The sequence below is a fragment of the Pristis pectinata genome, chromosome 26, assembly GCF_009764475.1.
Source record: "Pristis pectinata isolate sPriPec2 chromosome 26, sPriPec2.1.pri, whole genome shotgun sequence".
NCBI classification, from domain to species: domain Eukaryota; kingdom Metazoa; phylum Chordata; class Chondrichthyes; order Rhinopristiformes; family Pristidae; genus Pristis; species Pristis pectinata.
The window spans coordinates 16,151,128-16,170,743 of record NC_067430.1 but is presented as its reverse complement, the minus strand read 5'-3'; the positions used below and the strand labels follow the sequence as shown (position 1 = coordinate 16,170,743).

The following is a 19,616-nucleotide window of genomic DNA, read 5'->3' as shown; positions in this document are numbered from 1 at the left end:
GTTTTAAATGGACAACGCCTTATTCTGAAAATGCCTTCTAATTCTAGAGGCAACACTCCCAACGTCTACCCTGTCAATCCCTCTCAGACTCTTGTGCTTCAATAGAGATAAAATTATCATTAATTCTTCTAAGTTTCAGTGAATGCAGGTCCAAACTGCTCAACCTTTCTTTGTTGTTCAATTCCTTCATCCCAGGTATCAATCTGGTGAGTTTTCATGCAAGAATATTATTCCTTCAATACGGAGACCAAAACTATATGCAGTACCCCGCCTGTGCCCCATGAAGTTGCATCACATCTTTCCTATGTTTATACTCCATCCCCCTTGCAAAAAAGGACTTCATTTACCTTCCTAACTACTTGCTGCATCTGCATACTCTGCTCTTGCACCAAGACTCGCCCATCCTTCTGTGTCTCAAGATTTTGTAATCTCACTCTATTGAAGTAATAATTTGCTTTGTCAGTCTTCCTTGCAAACCTTACACTTCCCACATTATACTCCATCAGCTGGCTTCTTGCCCACTCACTTCACTATTTGCAGGCTCTTTGTGTCCCCTTTACAATAATCTATCAAAATCCCCAAGATCCCAGAGATGTCCTATTGGATCAGAACGTGTAACACCACCATTCTAGAAAAGATGGAGACGCAAAGCAGGAAGCTACACACCAGTTAGCCCAACACCTGTCACTGGGATTATTAAGGGGGTAATGGGAGGACATTTAGAAAATAATGTGACAATCAAACAAAGTGGCTTTATCAATCCATGCTGGCCCCCAGGGCACCAAAGCCAATCGTCTCACTCCTCCTCTCCCCATTTTCCCCTTTACCCCTGCAACTTGTTCACTCACCCTTGATTCACAACTTGCTAGCCCACCCGTCTTTGTATCATCAGCAAATTTGCCTCCTGTACACTAGCACCTGTCATCCAAGTCATTAATGTAGATCGTACATCCCAGAGGCCCAAGCATGATCCTTGTGGCAATAACTAGTTCTCAATTGCCAATCCAAAATTGACCCATTTATCCTGACTCTGTTTCCCGTTAGGTAGTAAGTCTTCCATCCAGGCCAGTTTATTACTCCCATGCTCCTACCTTGGACAGCAACCTTCTAGATGGCACCTTGTTCAAGTTCCTAGGTGTAAATGTCACCAACAATTTGTCCTGGCCCAGCAATGTTGACACCGTGGCCAATCAAGCACACCGACGCCTCTACTTCCTCAGAAGGCTAAGGAAATTTGGTATGTCACCACTGAATCTTACCAATTTTTACAGATGAACTATTGAAAGCATCCTATCAGGATGCAACACAGCTTGGTACGGCAACTGCTCTGCCCAAGACCATGAGAAATTGCAGTTGTGAGTGCAGCCCAGTCTATAACACAAATCAGCCTCCCCTCCATCGACTCTGTCTACACTTCCTGCTGCCTCAGGAAAGCAGCCAATGTAATCAAGGACTTCTCTCACCCTGGTCATTTTCTCTCCTCTCCCATCAGGAAGAAGATAGAAAAGCTTGAAGGCACCCTTTCTCAAAATCACATCCAATCTGCTTGATCGTCATATTGTTTTTCTAATGTCTTTCTACTACCTCCTTAATAATGAATTCCAGCATTTTCCCAATGTTAGAATAACTGGCCAAAAGCATCCTGGTCTCTGACTCTGCCCTTTCAGAATTGTGACAATACCAAGGAGTGTTAATGAACGTAGAGACCTTGGGGGTACAAGTCCATAGTTCCCTGAAAGTAGCAACACAGGTGGATAATGTGGTGAAGAAGGCATTTGGGGCGCTTACCTTTACTGCACAGAGCATGGAATTAAGAGTTGGGATGTCACGTTACAACTTCATAAAACATTGGTTAGGCTGCATTTAGAGTAGTTTTGTCTGCATTTCTGGTCACCACACCTGTAGGAAAGATGAGATTGCACTGGAAGAGATTCACCAGGATGTTGCCTGGACTGGAGTATTTTAGTTATAAGCAGAGATTGGATAGGCTGGGCTTGTTTTCCCTGGAGCGGAGGAGGTTAAAGGGTGACCTGATTCGAGGTATATAAAATTGTGAGGAGATAGAGAGGGTAGATAATAGGAATCGTTTTCCTGTGGTGGTGGTGTCCAAGATGAGAGGGCGAGGTCTAAGGTGACAGGGTGGAGATTTAGAGGGGATCAGTGGGGAAGGTTTTTCCACACAGAATGTTGATATCTGGAACACAACAGATATGGAGACAGGTAAAGTCACAACTTTGAAGAGATGCCTAATCAGGCACTTGAATAGCCAAGGCTGAAGACCTACGTGAGCAAATAGTACTGATGTAGATAGGTACAACTGTCAGCAGGGACATGGTGGGCCAAAGGGCCTGTTTCTGTACTGTGCAACTCCATGTATTTTCTAATTCTATGGGACTTCTCCAGAATCTCAGGAATTTTGATAGATTAAACCAATCCACGCACTCTCTCTGCAGACACTTCAAGGATGCAAGACATTAGGTCACTATTGGCTTTTAACCCATTGGCTTGTCCAGTGAGAAAGATTGGTTTTAAGTTCCTCCCTCCCTGCAACCCTTGATTGTTATTATCACAATGTTTCTAGTGCCTTCTGCCGTCTTTCACTGTGAAGACCAATCCAAAATAATTATTTAGAATGCCTGCCATTTCTATTTCCCATTATTAATTCCCCAGTATTATCCTGTGACCAATGTTTACTTTAGCTACTTTTTTTCCTTCTATAGAAGTTCTTACTGTACTTTCATATTATTTGCTACTTTACTCTTGTACAGCATCTTCTTGCTTTTTAAAAAAAATAGTCATCCTTATTGTTTTTCTAGAAGATTTCCCAATCCTCCAGCCAGCCACTAATTTTTACAGCTTTTCTTTTAATTAGCTACCATCCTTAACTACTTAAGTTAGCCACAGATGGTTCAGCCTTCTCAAAAAGCCTTTCTTTTTGATTGGAATTTGCTGAGATTTGCAGAGTATCTCTTCAGTCTGCCACTGTTATCTTCCATTTTACCATTTTATTCTCCCACCACCTTTAAATAAAGGACACTCATTTCAGACCCCACGGTTTCTCACATTCAAATTGAAATTCTAAAATGCGAGGGAGACCAAGAGAAATATTTTCCCCCCTGCAGAATCAGTAACCACATCGTACAGCTTTAAGATTTTTGTCAAAATCGCTGGGAGAGGGATGAAGAATTTTTTTTTAACCTGGCTGTTGTGGAATTCATTGCCTGAAAAGCCAGTGCAAAGAGATTTAACAACAGCTTAACCAGAAGCTTGAACTAAACTCTGCATGTCAAGGGGGAAAGAGCAGGGGAGTGGGACCAATAGAATAAAGTACGTAGAAGCATACAGGACAGAACTGGCTTCCTTTGCAAGATTTTATTAGTATGCTGCGCAGGGTAAACTAATTGCTGCTGGGTTAAAAATCAACTTTTGAAAGTTAGCTGATTACCACAACTGGATCCTTAACTTCCCGAACAACACACCTCCTCCACATGATACCCAACAAAGCTGTGTCCTCAGCCCCCCTACTTTACTCCCTATGTGCTCATGATGGGGGTGGGAAGAAGAGAGTATGCCCAGGCTGGCTGGGGTCCTTGATTATATTGGCTGCTTTACCGAGGCAGTGAGAAGTGCAGGGAGTCCACGGAGGGGAGGCTGGCTTTCACAATGTGCTGAGCTGTGTCCACAACTCTCTGCATTTTTTTTTTATTTACAGCGTGGTAACAGGCCCTTCTGGCCCAATGAGTCTGCACCACCCATTTTAAACCCATATTAAACCTACCCGTACGTCTTTGGAATGTGGGAGGAAACCGGAGGAAACCCATGCAGACATGGGAGAATGTACAAACTCCTTATAGACAGCGATGGGAATTGAACCCCGATCGCTGGTGCTGTAATAGTGTCGCGCTAACTGCTGCGCTACCGTGGCGTACCGTTTCTTGCGGTCTCGGGCAGAGCAGTTGCCATACCAAGCCGTGATGCATCCAGATAGGATGCTTTCTATGGCGCGTCTATAAAAATTGATGAGTGTCAACAGGGACATGGCACACTTCTTCAGCCTCCCAAGGAAGTAGAGGCGCTGGTGAGCTTTCTCGGCCGTGGCGTACATGTGGTTTGACCAGGACAGGCTATTGGTGATGTTCACTCCAAGGAACTTGTAGCTCCCACCCCCCTTTGCCAGAACTACCTTCTCCCAATCTCGTCATTCACCCAGCCACCACATACACAATGTGTATAGGATGTGCGTGCTTGATATCCTGTCTTGGGATAATTATGTTGGGCGCTATATTGAGGATAGTAATTTAATGTTGTGGCAGTGCATCTGTGTGACGTAGTAGACTCTCTGCACAAACCAAGCAAATAATTGCGTGCTTTCAGTAATTTTGGCTTTCTGTAGAATGGTGACCGTATCTAATGTCATTTCCTGAGATCAGATAATTTTTTTTATATAGTGTAGATATAGCACCGGCAAAGATAGTCTGATGTTTATCTCGCTGCACTTCTACCTGTTGTGCATAGACTTGGCCACTCTGTGATTTGTTATGTTCAACTGACACACACTGACCCTACTGCTGCAATACCAACCTTACTTAAATTTTGACCAAAAAAGCTCCTTGATGCCTCCGTGTAATTAAGAATGTTTCGCCACACCATGGCATGATTGGTGTAAAAATTATTGATGTGTGTGTAAGCAGAGAAAAATGGCAGCTTGCATCCCAATCCCTCAGCCAGCACACATGACCACAAAATTCATTCAAGCTCTTTCTCCAAGATAAAGGTGCTAAATAAAACACTGCACACCAGTTGGAGTGGTTGATAGAATAATGGAATCACTTTGATCGAAGAAAATAGGGTAGAAATTAATGTGCATTCTACCCTCCTTAAAAGCAGGTTTAAAAAAAATCAGACCACATTTACCAATTGGGAACCCTGTACTCACTCAATTTGTCCAAAGATTGGGTTCCTGCAAAATTCATGGGCCATATTTTTCTGGCAGATACCTAACACAGGATTAAGGCCCCTTTAACGTGTTAGTTGGAGCCTTGCTCCAATCCCTGAGCTGTTTGCACTAGCAGTTGCTGCTTAGGACAGACAGCCTAATGCCCTCCTATTCTTACGTCAATCTGCTCACACCCCAACTGCTCATTTGCTCTTTATCACAAGCATTCAGAACACTGACAAACTGAACCCACACTCTCTTTCCCCCTCCCCCACCCCAAAATATCAAATTGGAGGTCTTCAGCTAAATGTGGGCCTGTTCAGTTCCCATAGTTTTCTAAGAGGGTCTTTGCAGATCCTCTGCCCAAGTTACTGAAGATGACTAGGAAATCCTCCTTGCACAATCCCTTAGTATTCTTAGTGAATTCTCAGAAACAAAATACTGCAAACGCTGGATATAAGAATTTAAAAAATAAACAGGAATTTGTTGAAAACATTCAGCAGATCAGGAAGGAAATGTAGAAGGGGAAATAGAGTTAACATTTGATATCAATGAACTGATCTGGGAATCTGCAGAAATAGGAATAAAAATTCTAAACAAATTTTTATGATGCAGAGAAAATGAGAGCAGAGGAAGGAACAAAGGGAAGGTGTGTGAAAGAAGAGACGGGTGTGAGGGAGAGATTAGTGACAAGGTATGATGGGACAAGGCAAAGGAACAAGGTAGATTTAGGGGTGGTTTAAGTAGGTGAAGCCTCATATTTACACCCCACTCACCTTTTTTTTGTTTTGGTTCTCCCCTTACCCCCTCACACCTCCCTGCATTCTCTACCAACTTCTTCCAGCTCCAACTGACCAGTTCTTTTCTGCAGAGTCACTGACCAACCTGCAACATATCTCCAGCAAATATTTTCTGCTTTTATTAAAGATTGTCTGGTTGTTAAATGAGAGTCTAAAAAGGTTAATAAAGAAAGCTCTACTATTTACTGAACATTTTGCCATCTCATTCCCATTTTTATTGCCTGAAGAAATTTTAAAATAATATTTCTGGTCACATATTACAGTAAAGATGCACTTGATTCAAACTGAACTGTGAAACTTGATGAAAGTACCCATTTATAGATACATCAGATAATAATCACTGTACTCATTTCCCTAGAATGCAGGTACTTTAAACCAAATTATTGGAGGGTAATGCTCATTCCCAAGAAGCCTTCATAAAGGAAATAAACAATGAAAAACATTAAAAGGAATGAAACATACAATTGCCGTTATGAATGACTAGGAATTAACATTGAAACATAGCGATAATACAATGATAGAAGCTTTTCAGTGCAAAATTCTCAGCTATAAATTTTTAAATGCTTGCATGCTCCTTTAAATTGTTTTTTTTTCTTGTATTAGACGTGAAACTCACTTAAGGGTTGAACTGTGACTCTGCACATTTCAAGTCTGAGAAAACAAGGCAAAACAGTCTTTGGTCTTAAAGGAACTCCTTGGTTAACTTTCTAGCAAAGAAATGATTCACTCAAGAAGACTCGCTGCAACTCAGAAGTTAGATGTGTGAGAAAATTTCTTAAATAAATCCTGCTCAATGTTGTAACTTGAGGACACTTTAAAGTAGTGACAGAAGTCAGCAGTTTCTTCTGACTAAATATGAATCAACACAATACAGCATTACTTCAAATCATATTAATTGTATGAACCCATATAGAGACCTATCAGCATGAACATGGAATGCACAACATATTCAAATGTAAGTAAAGATTTAATTGCATATTTTTAAAACATCTGCCAATAGACTTTTTACTGTCTGTAAAAGAGCACATGTCAAGGACAAGATTCAGCTACTGATGTTGACCTTGCAGTAAATCACCAGGGCTTTTCCATTAATTTTAATAAACTTAAACTTCATTGACATCTCCTGATCAGCTCCACCTGTCTGGATTATTGAACAAGTAAATTAAATATAAAAAAACTACAGATGCTGAAAATCTGAAATAAAGACTGAAAATGCTGGAAACAGTATCTACGAAAGGAGAAATAGAATTAATGTTTCAGGTCAGGGACCCTTCGTCAGAACTGACAAAGGGAGAAAATAAATTTAAGTTGCAGAGAAGGTGAGGGAGGGAGGGAAAGGATGATGGGAATATCTGTGATAGGGTGAGACCAAATGGGTTAAGATATAGAGCTCGAGGTTTTAGTCCTCCCTTGCCTTCTACTACACCAAAGGATGAGTTTCACTGCTTTTGTGGAGGTTTTTCTAATCCAGGTACAACACTTGGGTGCTGGATGAACTGAAGACTCCGGATGGGCTACATCAGAAAATCTTACCATGAAAAAGAATGAAGGTAACCAAATGGACATTGGGATCTAATGCAGGGTTATGCTGATTATGTGAAGAACTACCAGAGAGATAAGGATGAACAGAGAACATTTTAAAAGAAGCTGAATAGAGTGCTGTCAGCGTAGGAAACAGAACTATGTAACATCAGTTGATGTTTGCTTCCCCCCCCACTCTCCCTAAAGGCATAGGACTTGTCAGATGAAGTGAAGCGCCTCTTCTAACACTAAATTCTTAAATTGTGTGTAGGTTTCAACTGATAGAGTAGCTGTTCCAGTTTACCAACTGCCATCCTGATACCCTATCATGAAAAAAAGGCCATCAATACCTTTAGCTGTCATATTTAATTCCAGACTATTTATCCGACACCCACTGATATTGTTTTTGGAAAGTATCACACGTTTGAAAAGCAACATTAAGTGTGTTCACCCCTGGTATAAGTGAACAAGCTCTTCAGTCCCTCCTCCTGCTTTTCCTCGATTTGCTCTGCTAATTTGGTAAGCTTTGGTCCTGAATTAGAGTCAGCATCAGGTCATCCTATTATTTCAACTACTTTTATTCTTTTCAGTGATGTAGAAGTGAAAATTAAAAATTCACACCACCGCCACCAACTCAGATCCTCAGCTCTTAAATGATTTGGTGGGCCATTCAGAAAGCACCACTCAGCAACATTGCTATGCATGGTGGAAACTTCAACTTTTTCCAATTGCGAACAGGGCAATAGCATCTCAAAGAGGGTTCTGATGTGGCGTTACAGTAGCCACTGTACTTTCACTGAGTAATTTTGAAATACCTGTTTAAAGACAAGATTTCTATTGTAACTCTGATTCATGACTTTATTTGATTTAAATGCATGTGCAGCAAACAGATTTCATTTAAACAATAAATATTAACTATAAAAAGCAAAGGCAAGCTCAGAGACTAAGATTAAAACCAATTTAAATTATTGAATCAAATGTGAAGACTATTTAACACATTGGTCAAATGGTCATTACCAATGGAGGACTACTGAATTTGCACCAACACAAATCCCTACTTTGAGAGAATTATGCTGGAATTAAATCTCCAGTAGTTCCTCTGCTAGATTAACCTTAATCAGCATTCTACACAGCTAGAAGTCAAATGTAGTGGGCAGCTGATGCAGAAATAATTCTTTGAAACAAAAAAAACTTATTTAAGAAGTCAATCATCATGATTATCCAGAATATTTTCCAGCACAAAGTGTACGGAGATTTTTGTTGAGATAGCTGTACTGACTGTGGAATAATACTTGGATTAGTATTTAAGGGAAAAAAAAATCAGCCTTCACACAAGCTCACGGTCACCATTTCACAGTTACAAGCTGGCAACAATAGTAGTAGATAGGGAGTTAATTGTTTTGCTTATTGATAGATTGTTAGGATAACATCACACCCAAAGCCGGTGATCATGAATTGGGCAAAACTAATCTCGTCTCCAAAACTGGATAAACTTCTGCAATTTCAAAAAAGGCAACAAACCAAGTGGGCAGGGAGATGATCATTCCAGCCACAGAATTAGCCATCCTGCACATGATGGTCATGAGAAAGCTCAACTTGTCCATTACACTACAATCAGCCATCGTGATTGGGAGGCCTGCAGTCTCAAATTATTCAGTGTTTGCTTTCTGCTGACTTTGTAGTGGATTAGGGGATCCACTGTGGAACTCTCAAACTCAACTTTTAAAGAAACTGCATAAATCAAAGACTTCTTTTTGCCACAAAGAGTATAAAGTAGTCAAACCATTCAGCTCTGGGTGCAGACAGTAGAGCCACACAAGCTGGAGTCACTACAACTTAGACCAGTGGCATTTAGCATGCCGCATGAGCTACAAAGCATCTGTGGTAATACCCAGGTTAACATAAATTCACTTGGTTACTGTTACAACTCAGCTTAGCCGGAGTCATTCTAGCTCGGCAGGAAGAGTCCTTTGTAGAGCAAGTTATCGCTGTGAAGCAAACAGAGACTTTCACCCACTGGTCCCTGAACATTGCTTTCTGAAAGACTGCACAGTGTGGTTGCTGGAGCAGAGTATTAGAGCTTCCACTGTGCTGGCCTTCCAAGGAGATTTCAAACAAAGCAGTGTTACTGCTTCATGGTTAAGGAGCTCCATCCAGCAGCGAGGGAAATTGTATTGACACAGGATACCAATGGGAGTAGTGTAAAAAGCATATTTTGTTAAGCGCATGTTCGGGTTGACAAAGCTGAAGGGATTTCAAATGACATTGTTCTAACGTGGGAATCCACATCCCTCAGAACTCCTCGTGTACACTCTGGGCATAATTCATCAGTTTACTTCCTGTGAAGTACTCGCTGTATTTCAGGATCTCTTCCAGTTCGAGGTAGTGGTCCTGGTTCTCGTCTGCCACAGCTATCATCTGCCTGGCCTCATTCATAGCACTGTACTCATTCATGGGGTCCATGTATTCCTGGCAGTGAAACAGCAATGTGTTAGAGACAGCCCAATGTTCCTCAGTTTCATGGGAGGCAGAACAAAGGTGGCAATGTGTCATTTTTACTGAAAGGAAAATAATTAAATCCAACAAGGACACATGCACACATTTAAACCAGAGTGCTCTTTGGAGGGTATTACACAGATCAATATGATTAATGATATTAAGGCAGGGAAGGGGGAACCTTGTACCTTCTGTTCATTGCAACCCCCAAACCAAAGCAGAGGTCGTTTAGGACTGTTCCAAATGTTCACCTCAGGTTGATGGAGGACGCAAGTCTGTGGAAGTCAAAGTCAGAGCGTACAGCATGGAAACAGGCCATTGGGTCCATCACATCTCCCAGCACTTGGCCCAAACCCTTCTATGTCTAAGCAATCCAACTGCTCATCTAGAGACTTCTTGCATGCTGTCAGCAACCCCACCACAACCACTCTCTCAGGCAGTGCATTCCAGGTACTCACTTTCTGGGTGAAAAAGGTGCTCTTCGTATCCCCTCTGAGTTTCTGCCCCCCTTATCCCAAATCTGTGTCCTCTTGTTTTGCCTACCTTGGATATGGGGGAAGTTTCCTGCAGTCCACCCATCTATACCCCTTAATTTTATATAACTCAATCATGTCCCCTTCTAACCTTCTCTGCTCTACAGAGAACAGACCCAGTTCCTCCAGTCTCTCCTCATAACCAAACACTCCATCCCAAGCAACATGCTAGTGAATCTCCTCACACTCTCTCTGGCACTATCACATCCTACAGCGTGGCGCCCAGAACCACACGCTGTTCTCCAGACGAGGCCTAACCAAGTTTTATAAAGTTGGAGCATAACCTCCCCACTTTTGTACTCAATGCCTCGAGTAGTGAAGGCATTGAGTAGCCTGGTGTGCACACCCACTGAGATTATTCTCAGACAGGACAAGCAGCAAGGGAAAGGCGACCCAAGGTTTCACGTTGGCTTCTTTCCCCGATTTATTGGGTTTACAAGGAGACTAGATACAATAACAGATGAAAATTAATAAAATGCTGCAGATACTGGAAATCTGAAATAAAAACAGAAAATGTTAGAAACACTCAGCAGTCAGGAAGCATCTGTGGAAGGAGAAACAGTTACCAGATTTCTGACAAAGGGGCTTTGACCCACAATGTTAGCTCTGTTTTGCTTTCCACAGATGCCGCCAGAGCTGCTGAGTGTTTCCAGTGTTTTGTTGTTTTTGTTGCAATAAGAGTCTGGTGGGGGGTGTGGGGGAAATGGGCAGACCTCCTCTCTCCCTTTGAATCATGGTGCAGCTCTCCCCCACGTGGTCAGGTCCACCACTTGTGGACATTTCCCCCAGCGTGGCCCAGACCACTGGGTCTAGAAAAGAGATGAGCCAATTTTAACGTAAATAAATATCTTCCTGTAGCTTATGACTGGAGCATTGCATCTTGCAGCTCTGTTCCTTTGTAGTTTTAATTCTCTCATTTGGTGTACCCCAACATCTCAGAAGGTGCCACTGGAACTGGGGGGTCCTGTTCTCTCTGGGTAAAGGTTGCATTCTCCTTTTACAATGCCCCAAATTGCTCACGAGCCAGTGAGGAACTGCACAAAATGACAATTAATTTGTGTACAGTGACCAAAACAGTTTGCTCTAGGTGTACAGCAAAGCTCCAATAGTCCTCGATTCGATTATTTGTAAGTCCTGATGGTTTGACATCTGGCTCACCAGGTGATGTTTGCTGCACTCCCCACTCACCAGGACCCTGGCTCCCGCGCTCCCTTTAAATTTAATCGAGCTTACTGGAAAATTTATTATAATTCTGTGTAACTTCTGAAAGATGTGCATCAAGAGTATATTGGGGTGTTAATAGAAACAACATCCAATAATCTGAAAAATCTGCCAGGCTGGCACCTGAGGTGCTGGATTATCAGTTTTATTGCATTGAGAGCTAAACGCCAGACCAGACACCGGCACTGATTTTCTGCTCCTCTTCAAGATGTTGCAAAGGGAATCTTTGTGTCTACCTTAGTTAGCAAATGGGACCTCAGTTGAGTAAAGCACAGGAACACGCTTCAGCCCACGATGTTGTGCCGAACTAATTAAACTAGTAATTAAATGCGTAAGTAAACTAATCCCTTCTACCTACACAATGTCTCCATTCCTCCATTCTCTGCACATTCATGTACCTATCTAAGAGCCTCTTAAACGGCTCTATCATATCTGCTTCCACCTCCACCCCTGGCAGCACATTCCAGGCACCTGCCACTCACTGTGTAAAACAAAACCTTGTCCCGGACATCTTTGAACTTACCCCTCCTCACCTTAAATGCATGCCCTCTAGTACTAGACATTTCCACTCTGGGGAAAAGATACCAGCCGTCTACACTATGCGCCTCATTATCTTATGAACTTCTATCAGCTCTCCCCACTGACTCCACCTTCCTTTGTGAATTTATGAAACGTGCATGGTCTAGATTATGTTCAGGTCTGTCAGGTGGGATTTGAATGCTCAACTACTGGACCCAGGAGGGAGAGTGTTACCCACTGAGCCAAGGCTGACATTGCAGAGTAGAGCAGCAACCATGGTCAGTTCCCCATGCAGGGGTCCAGGAAGTGACCACAGTTGTGTGGCTGTAAATAGGAAATCACACTCCCATTCTTGGAGCAGTGTTCTTGACTGGCAGCTGGAGTAGAAAGCAATGCCAATCGCTAGACTATCAGGAAAAGACTCAATCTTAGAAGCCGATAAATCAAACAGTTCTTGGAAAAGTTGATTGCACTGTCAAGATTTTTATTTTGTAGGTTTCTGGGTTGCTTTATAATTACACAACTTTGGACATCTTTTTAACTGACTGATTTGAAACTAATCCATTTGGCAGCTGCTGCAGAGCTATACTGAGAACTGAGGCTCAGGTATTAATCTCAGACTAATGCCTCGGAGTCTGGTGTGACAGGAAGGAGTCTCTCCATTTAAAAGGGCAAAATTAAAGCTCAAAAATTAAAATGCTTGTAAAACTGAATCAAAGTTACAACTAGTGTGGGATGTTTGAATTTTCCCCCCCAATAAAGAGCAAGCTTAAGTAGATTCAGCTGGATTCAAACATGTATAGAAGTTCAAAAGGAAAAGCTGTCGTTTGACATTCTTACAATTACGAAAAAGGGTGCTTGAACAAAAGTACCCACCACTAACTCTTCCATTGTGACAATACCGTCTCGGTCAGCATCAATAACCTCCTCAAACTCCTTCCTTCTCTCTTTGACCCAATCATCATCAATGTCTTGAGCCTCCTGGTTTTCCACCGTGCCGACAGGTAAAGAAATAAACTCTGATACAGTCAGCTTTTTGTCTCCATCTTGATCTGCAGAAGAATGTGAAAACAACAGATTAGTGCAGCAGTTCACAGTACTGGATCATTTTTAAATTCTACCAATTTACCTTAATTGCAAAGCTATCTTAGTGGTTCAGTGTTCTTTGCTAATTAAATAGGCTTAACCTGCCCATGAACTCAACCCAACATAAACTATCTACATCAAAACAAAGGGATGCAGTCACCTTGAAATTCGGTTCCCTGCTGACAATAGAATTGTTGCCCATTTATATTTGCAGCCCATTAAGGGAGTAGGGCTTCCCATGACCCCCTCATAACAGGATGGTGGAGGATCCATTTAATTTGCCAGCGCCTCTTGTCAGCTTGGGCCACTAGCCAAGTGTTAACCTCAGCCCACTCTGGGATTGAGAAGTGGCCCATAGCCCGCCCAAGGCTATTAGAAGCCCCCCACCCCCAATGGAATCATAGTGGATCTCCCAGCACTTTCATTCACCATCCAAAAGCTTTCCCCACCTTTTGGAACATTTTATTTCCACATCACCACCCCACCTTCCCCAAGCCCTTTAGATCTCCTTGCTATCAAGCATCATTTGCCAAAGCAGACCACAGTGTTCCTCTGGATTAGTGATTTTGAAAAGGTATCACCCAAATATCAAATGTGTGACTACGTGATTGATCTGGGCACATCAAACCTTCACAGAAACCACAGATCCTCCTACAAAAGATAAGAATAACTTGCTATACTGTATATCACATTAACCAATCCTTGGGACATGGATCCTGAGATAGGAGAAACAGTCCAGGGTCTCTTGGATCTTTTTTGTTGACGGACAGCGTTGTAGTGTAGGAACAGGTTGGTACAGGGTTTTTGTTCTGTAGATCCTATTTGCAAGGCTTGTTCTCCTGCATGCTTCAGTGAGCAAGTCAATGATGCTCTCTGCCTCCAACACACACATCTGCTAGTGCGGCTGTGAACTGCCAGTCGAGTAAGCTTGGAGTGACCTTGATTCTGCAGTACATGTGGTATTGTTTGAACAGATTCCCTAACGTCCTGTAGATTAGCTCCACTTTAGATGGAAGCATGTTCAGGCAAGGTGCACCACTGAGAGAAGACAGACCTGGGTAAGTGTTGAGGTGATAACCCAGACTTCCTTAACACTAGTCTGCGTTGTGGACCTATTGGTTAACATCACAGCTTGCATCATCACACAACAGTCATAATAACAGGAGATGAATTTCAGCATGCAGCCAAATTTGAAAAGAATGCTCCACAGATCTCTCTTGATTGACATGGGAGGTCAAGGTGGCTGTATATAGTGGTTGATGCTGCTTCCTGCATTCATGTGCAGAGAAGCTAGGTGTCCATTGTACCTCTGGATGGATGTAATCCAAGCAGCTCTTCTACTACTGGGAGCAGGCAGTTGAGAAGGACCCTTGTAATGACCCCATTTACGATAGTTAGCAAGGAGACTTCCCTACAGTTACTGCCACTGGATGCATTTCCTTTCCTGAAGACAATTACAGTGACAGATACAATGCAGCTGGACCACATGTGGCATGAAGTCATCGGCACTCCCATACAGGCAGATGTCAATGCTGAAATTCAGCATTGCCTTAAATGCACCAGCACAGCGTTTGGCTGCTTGAGGGAAAAAAAGTGCATTTTCAAATCCAGAATAAATTGCATGGTTGACCAGGCAGCAGTGATCCCTGCCTTCCTCACGTTTCAAGAAGATGAACAACCTACAGCAGGCACCTCAAAGCACCAGAGGAAGACCACCAATGCTTCTCCACAAAATCCTCCAGATCTATTGGTTGGGCATGTGAACCAATGTCAGCACTTTCCCCAGACCAACAATGAGACCTTAATTCCACTCACTCAGCAGGCCACACCATTTCCTGACACAAACACTTCATTCTGACCTCTATCATGACAAGAGATTACCAGCTGGACAAAGGAAACAAATCAAGAATGTTCTCAAAGCTTCCTTGAGGTGTAACATCTCCTCCATTGTGGAAATCCCTGGCTCATGACAATTCAAAATGAAGGAGAATACAGGCTAAGTGCTGAGAACCCAGAGTCCATCCACAGGAGCCTGGTGTAAATAGCAGAAGACAGTATCACCTCCCAAACTATCCAAACATTTGCCTCAGCAAACACCTTCTATCCCAACTGTGGCAGAGTTGTTGGCAAATGAAACATCATGAATCTCATTCTTTTCCACCTGTTAAAATTATCTGAGCTATTTTAAAATAGAATCCAGCTGGTACCTTGGATTCCAGCCTTTCTGCTGAGGGCTGGGACATAAATACAGAAAACCCAAGCGCTGCAGAATTTGAGCTGGTCATCCTTGATCATGAGACTTCTAAGCAGAAGATTAACCCATCTGAGAGTGCCAGCAGTTCGGTTAACAATGCATCACAGCAGAGTTATAAAAAGCCACTTCAGATTTCTTTTGTTCTTTTCTCTCCGCACCCCATAGAAATGGTAAAGAACTTGCATTTATGTTGCATCTCAGGACCACACTAACCAATCAATTGCTGCACTAGTTGAAGGAAGGACGTTGAGAAGGAAACCTAAATACATCTTTCTCCAAATTATACCAGGGCATCTTTTACATCTAACCATGCCAGGGAGCTGGGGATTCTTCCTACAACATTCACTACACTGACTATTTGACTTTCCAGTATTCTCTGATGCTTTAGGAGCAAACTGCCAAACTCAGTTCCCAATTACAGTAAGACTCCAGTCGCCCTTGGAATGTGACTACTCAAAGCAGCTTAAAGGTTACTCTGGTATTCTGTGTTCAAGCCCAGACCCTCACACTAAAAGAGCAATGCTGGGATCCAGATACCAGCTACATTCTATTTTATTCTATTATACAGCTGGGATACTTACACAGGTGGAAATGAGTGAAGTGCCTGTAAAGGGGACTGAAATGAAACAAATTCCAAACCAATGCAGAAAACTAACAAAACTTAAACCATTGAAACACAACTCCAAGATGAATGTTGTTCTCACAGTGAACTACAAGCTATACTTAAAAGGAGAATTGTGGTAATTATGAGTTATTCTAGTTATACATGAAGTTGCACTATTTATAATGTAGGCAAAACTGGTGTAGGAGAGAATGGGAAGGGCGCTTTCATTTTGATTCAGGAAATGACGACTATTGTGGAACTTCCCTTTTTATTTTGGAATATTTGGAACAGACTGACACCAACTCTACTTCTTTTTGCAAGGTATTTTTCCTTGCTGCGACAACCTTCTCCCGTCTTCAGCTGTCCCTCCCTCCCCCAGAGAGTTCGGGTTGCTGTTGGAATCGTATGATTTATTGAAATATTTTCTTTGAATGGTTTCACTCATCATAAAAGTATTATAGAGGCAGAACACAAACAAAGGACATATGGCATGTTTCATGCACATGGATGAAAGATCAGATAAAAATAGGCTGATCTCTCCACTGGAGAAACAAAGAACTGCAGATGCTGGAATCTAGATGAAAAACTGCTGAGTTCCTCCAGCATCATCATGTTTTTCATCTGATCTCTCCACCCCACATTAACCACAGATCATTAAGTCATAGAGTCATACAGAATGGAAGCAGGCCCTTTGGCCCAAATGATCCATGCTGACCAAGATGCCCATCCAAGCTAATCCCATTTGCCCCATACCTTCTAAACCTTTCTTATCCATGTACCTGTAAAACTGTCTTTTAAAGCTGTTATTGTACCTGCCTCAACCACTTCTCCTGGCAGCTCATTCCACATACATACCACCCTCTGTGTAAAAAAAAAAGCTGCCCCTCAGGTTTCCTCGCTTTGACTCGCTTATGTCTGAAAATCTATCAATTTGTCTTGATTATATTCAGCCTCCAGCTTGGGTAAAGAATCCCAAAGATTCACTACCCTCTCACTGAAGATTTCCAACCCACAACCCCACCCATATCAGTTCTGAATGGCCTGCTTCCCATTTTGAGACACTGGTTCCTGGTTCTAGACACCCCCACCCAGAGAAAACATTATTCTTGCATCGTAAGAAATATGGATGTTTCAATCCATAACGATGTTGTATTTTTCCCAATGAGATCACCTCTTATGCTTCTAAACTCTCAATCTGCTCAAGCTCTTCTGAGAGGTCAAACCTAACGGCATACTAGTAGCCATATACACAATGTGGCTACTACAGCAGGTCAGAGGCTAGGAATCCTATGGTAAGTAACTTGCCTCTTAATTCTGCAAAACCTGTCCACCATCTGCAAGGCTCCAGTCAGGAGTGTGATGGAATACTCTCCACTTGCCTGGATGAGTGCAGCTTCAACAACACTCAATAAGCTTGACAACACACAGGGCATAGCAGCCTGTTTGATAGACATCCCATCCACTCACACTTCCATCAACACACAGTAGCAGCAGTGTGCACCATGTACAGGATGCACTGCAGCAACTCACCAAGACTTCTTAGACAGCAAAAGCATGGGACCGCCACTACCTGGAAGTTGCCTTCCAAGCCACCAACTATCCCGACTTGTAAATATATCGCCATTCCTTCGCCGTCGCTGGGTCAAAATCCTGAAAGGCTTGAACAGCATTGTGGGTATATCACCACCTTCTCAAGGGCAACTAGGGATAGGCAATTAAATGCTGGCTCAGCCACATTATCTCTTGCTTTTTATAGTCTATTTACATTTATATAAAGCAAGAGAAATCCTAAACTGTTTACTTACAACTAGTTAGGTGTCATTACCATCACATGCATGAAGTTCCAGTTTAACAGATTTGATGCATGGTTAGTGAGATGGTGTAACATTATCGGTCTTATAAACTAACCTCGCAAGCTGTGTACTATGAGCAACGACATGGATGAAATCCCTTACCTAAATCGCGAATAATTTCTTTAACCATGAATGTGAGCATTCCACGGCTGTGCTCAGGATGGAGAAAAGCCAAGAATTCATCCTCATTCAGGAGGTGATTGGCAGGATGTTCGTCAGCCTGAAACCAACGATCTTTTAGATTATCCAGAACCTCCTGAGCTGCAAATCAACAAAAGCATATTTTACAACATTGCAGTTTTAAAAAAAACTATTTTCAAGGCAGGAGAAGAGGAAATTTTACTGATCAATGTAGCAATTTCAAGTTTATATTTTGGTGCAAAAATAATTTACCACCAAACACAAATTCTGGGCCAGTTACCCATTATCTCCAGTGATCTACAAAAAGTAGAGCACACTTACCTTGTGTGGTTCCCCTGACAGGAATTAGATGAACAAACAAGGCTCCATCTATTGTGGCATAAAACGCTGAATGAGAGCTCATTGAGTGACTAACCTTCACCCGTAATCTGGACAGTTGTCAAAGTTTTTAAACCCAGTGAATGTTTTGGACAGGTTTTTAAACTTTTTTTTACATTTTTAAAAGCTATTCAAACAATTATAAATACAACACCTGAGAATATTTATATAAACTCAATGAAAATGCAACTATTAATTTAGCCTGTTGTACTCATTCTCTTCCATTACAACGAACTGAAGCTCCCTCCAGCAAGTCTAACCCAACAAAGGCTGTTTGAATAGATTCCCCACTGTAACTCATGGTGAATTGCTGCAACTTCCCATTCCTATTCTGGACTCGTGTCAAGAAAAAATACCATTAAGGTCAAAAGAGACTGCAGATGCTGGAATGTGGAACACAAAAACAGAACACTAGAAGATTTCAGTGGGTCAAACAGCATCCGTGGAAGCAAAAAATGCAAGTTGATGTTTAAGGTCGAGACCCTGCATTAGGATTGAGAGTGAAGAAGAAAGACTGCCAGTATATAGCAGTGGGATGGGATAGAGGCACATGGAACCAGATAGAGAGAGGAGAAAGGTGAATGGGAACAGTGAGCAAAGGGAGAAAAAAAAAACTAGGTAGTGGACAGGTGAGTCTGTGGGAGGAGAGCACCATGGGTGTGGGATACCTGAAATTGGAATATTTTATGCTGCTACCAATGGATTATAAGCTACCTAAGCAGAACGTGAGACGTTCTTCCAATTTGCATTCGGTCTCTCCATAGCAATGGTGAAGGCAGAAGATGAACAGGTCGGTGTGGGAGTAGGAAGAGTTAAAATGACATGCATCTGGAAGCTTGTGATGGTCGTTGCAGACTCTCCTTTTAACTCTCCTTCCCACTCCCACACCAAAATGCCTGTCCTCAGCCTTCTCCATTTCTATGGAGAGACCAGATGCAAATTGGAAGACCAACATCTCATACTCAACTCACTAAATTAGGGCACAGAGCTGGAAAAAAAAACTGCCCTGATGTGCTACATACACAGAAAATGGAATACAGGTAATAAAATTGAAATTTCTACCAATTCTTTGGGGTTCCAATTCATTCTTTCCACTGACAGAATCCAGACAGAAAATAGAAAGTCCTTAGCTTGCTGCTTTCATTAAGAACTCCAATACTGGAAATATTTTGCTTGTGTTCTGAAATTCCACGGATCACTCAAAAATTTGATCTGTAGAGTAATGCCCTGACTGGCAGCAGATGCATGTCATTTTAATCTTCTTCCTACTCCCA

General features: G+C 42.2%; 1 protein-coding gene across 1 annotated transcript in view; it reads right to left on the bottom strand.

Annotated features, from left to right (window-relative positions):
* Nucleotides 1-8,101: 8,101 nt before the first annotated feature.
* sdf4 (stromal cell derived factor 4) overlaps nucleotides 8,102-19,616 on the bottom strand; it is a 51,630-nt gene continuing 40,115 nt past the window's right edge. Inside the window, exons 4-6 of the mRNA XM_052039293.1 lie at nucleotides 17,926-18,084; nucleotides 12,903-13,078; nucleotides 8,102-9,726 (exon numbers count right to left, since the gene is read on the bottom strand). Coding sequence (XP_051895253.1) covers nucleotides 9,550-9,726; nucleotides 12,903-13,078; nucleotides 17,926-18,084 — 512 coding nt within the window. The 3' untranslated portion in view covers nucleotides 8,102-9,549. The remainder of the gene's footprint in view (nucleotides 9,727-12,902; nucleotides 13,079-17,925; nucleotides 18,085-19,616) is intronic.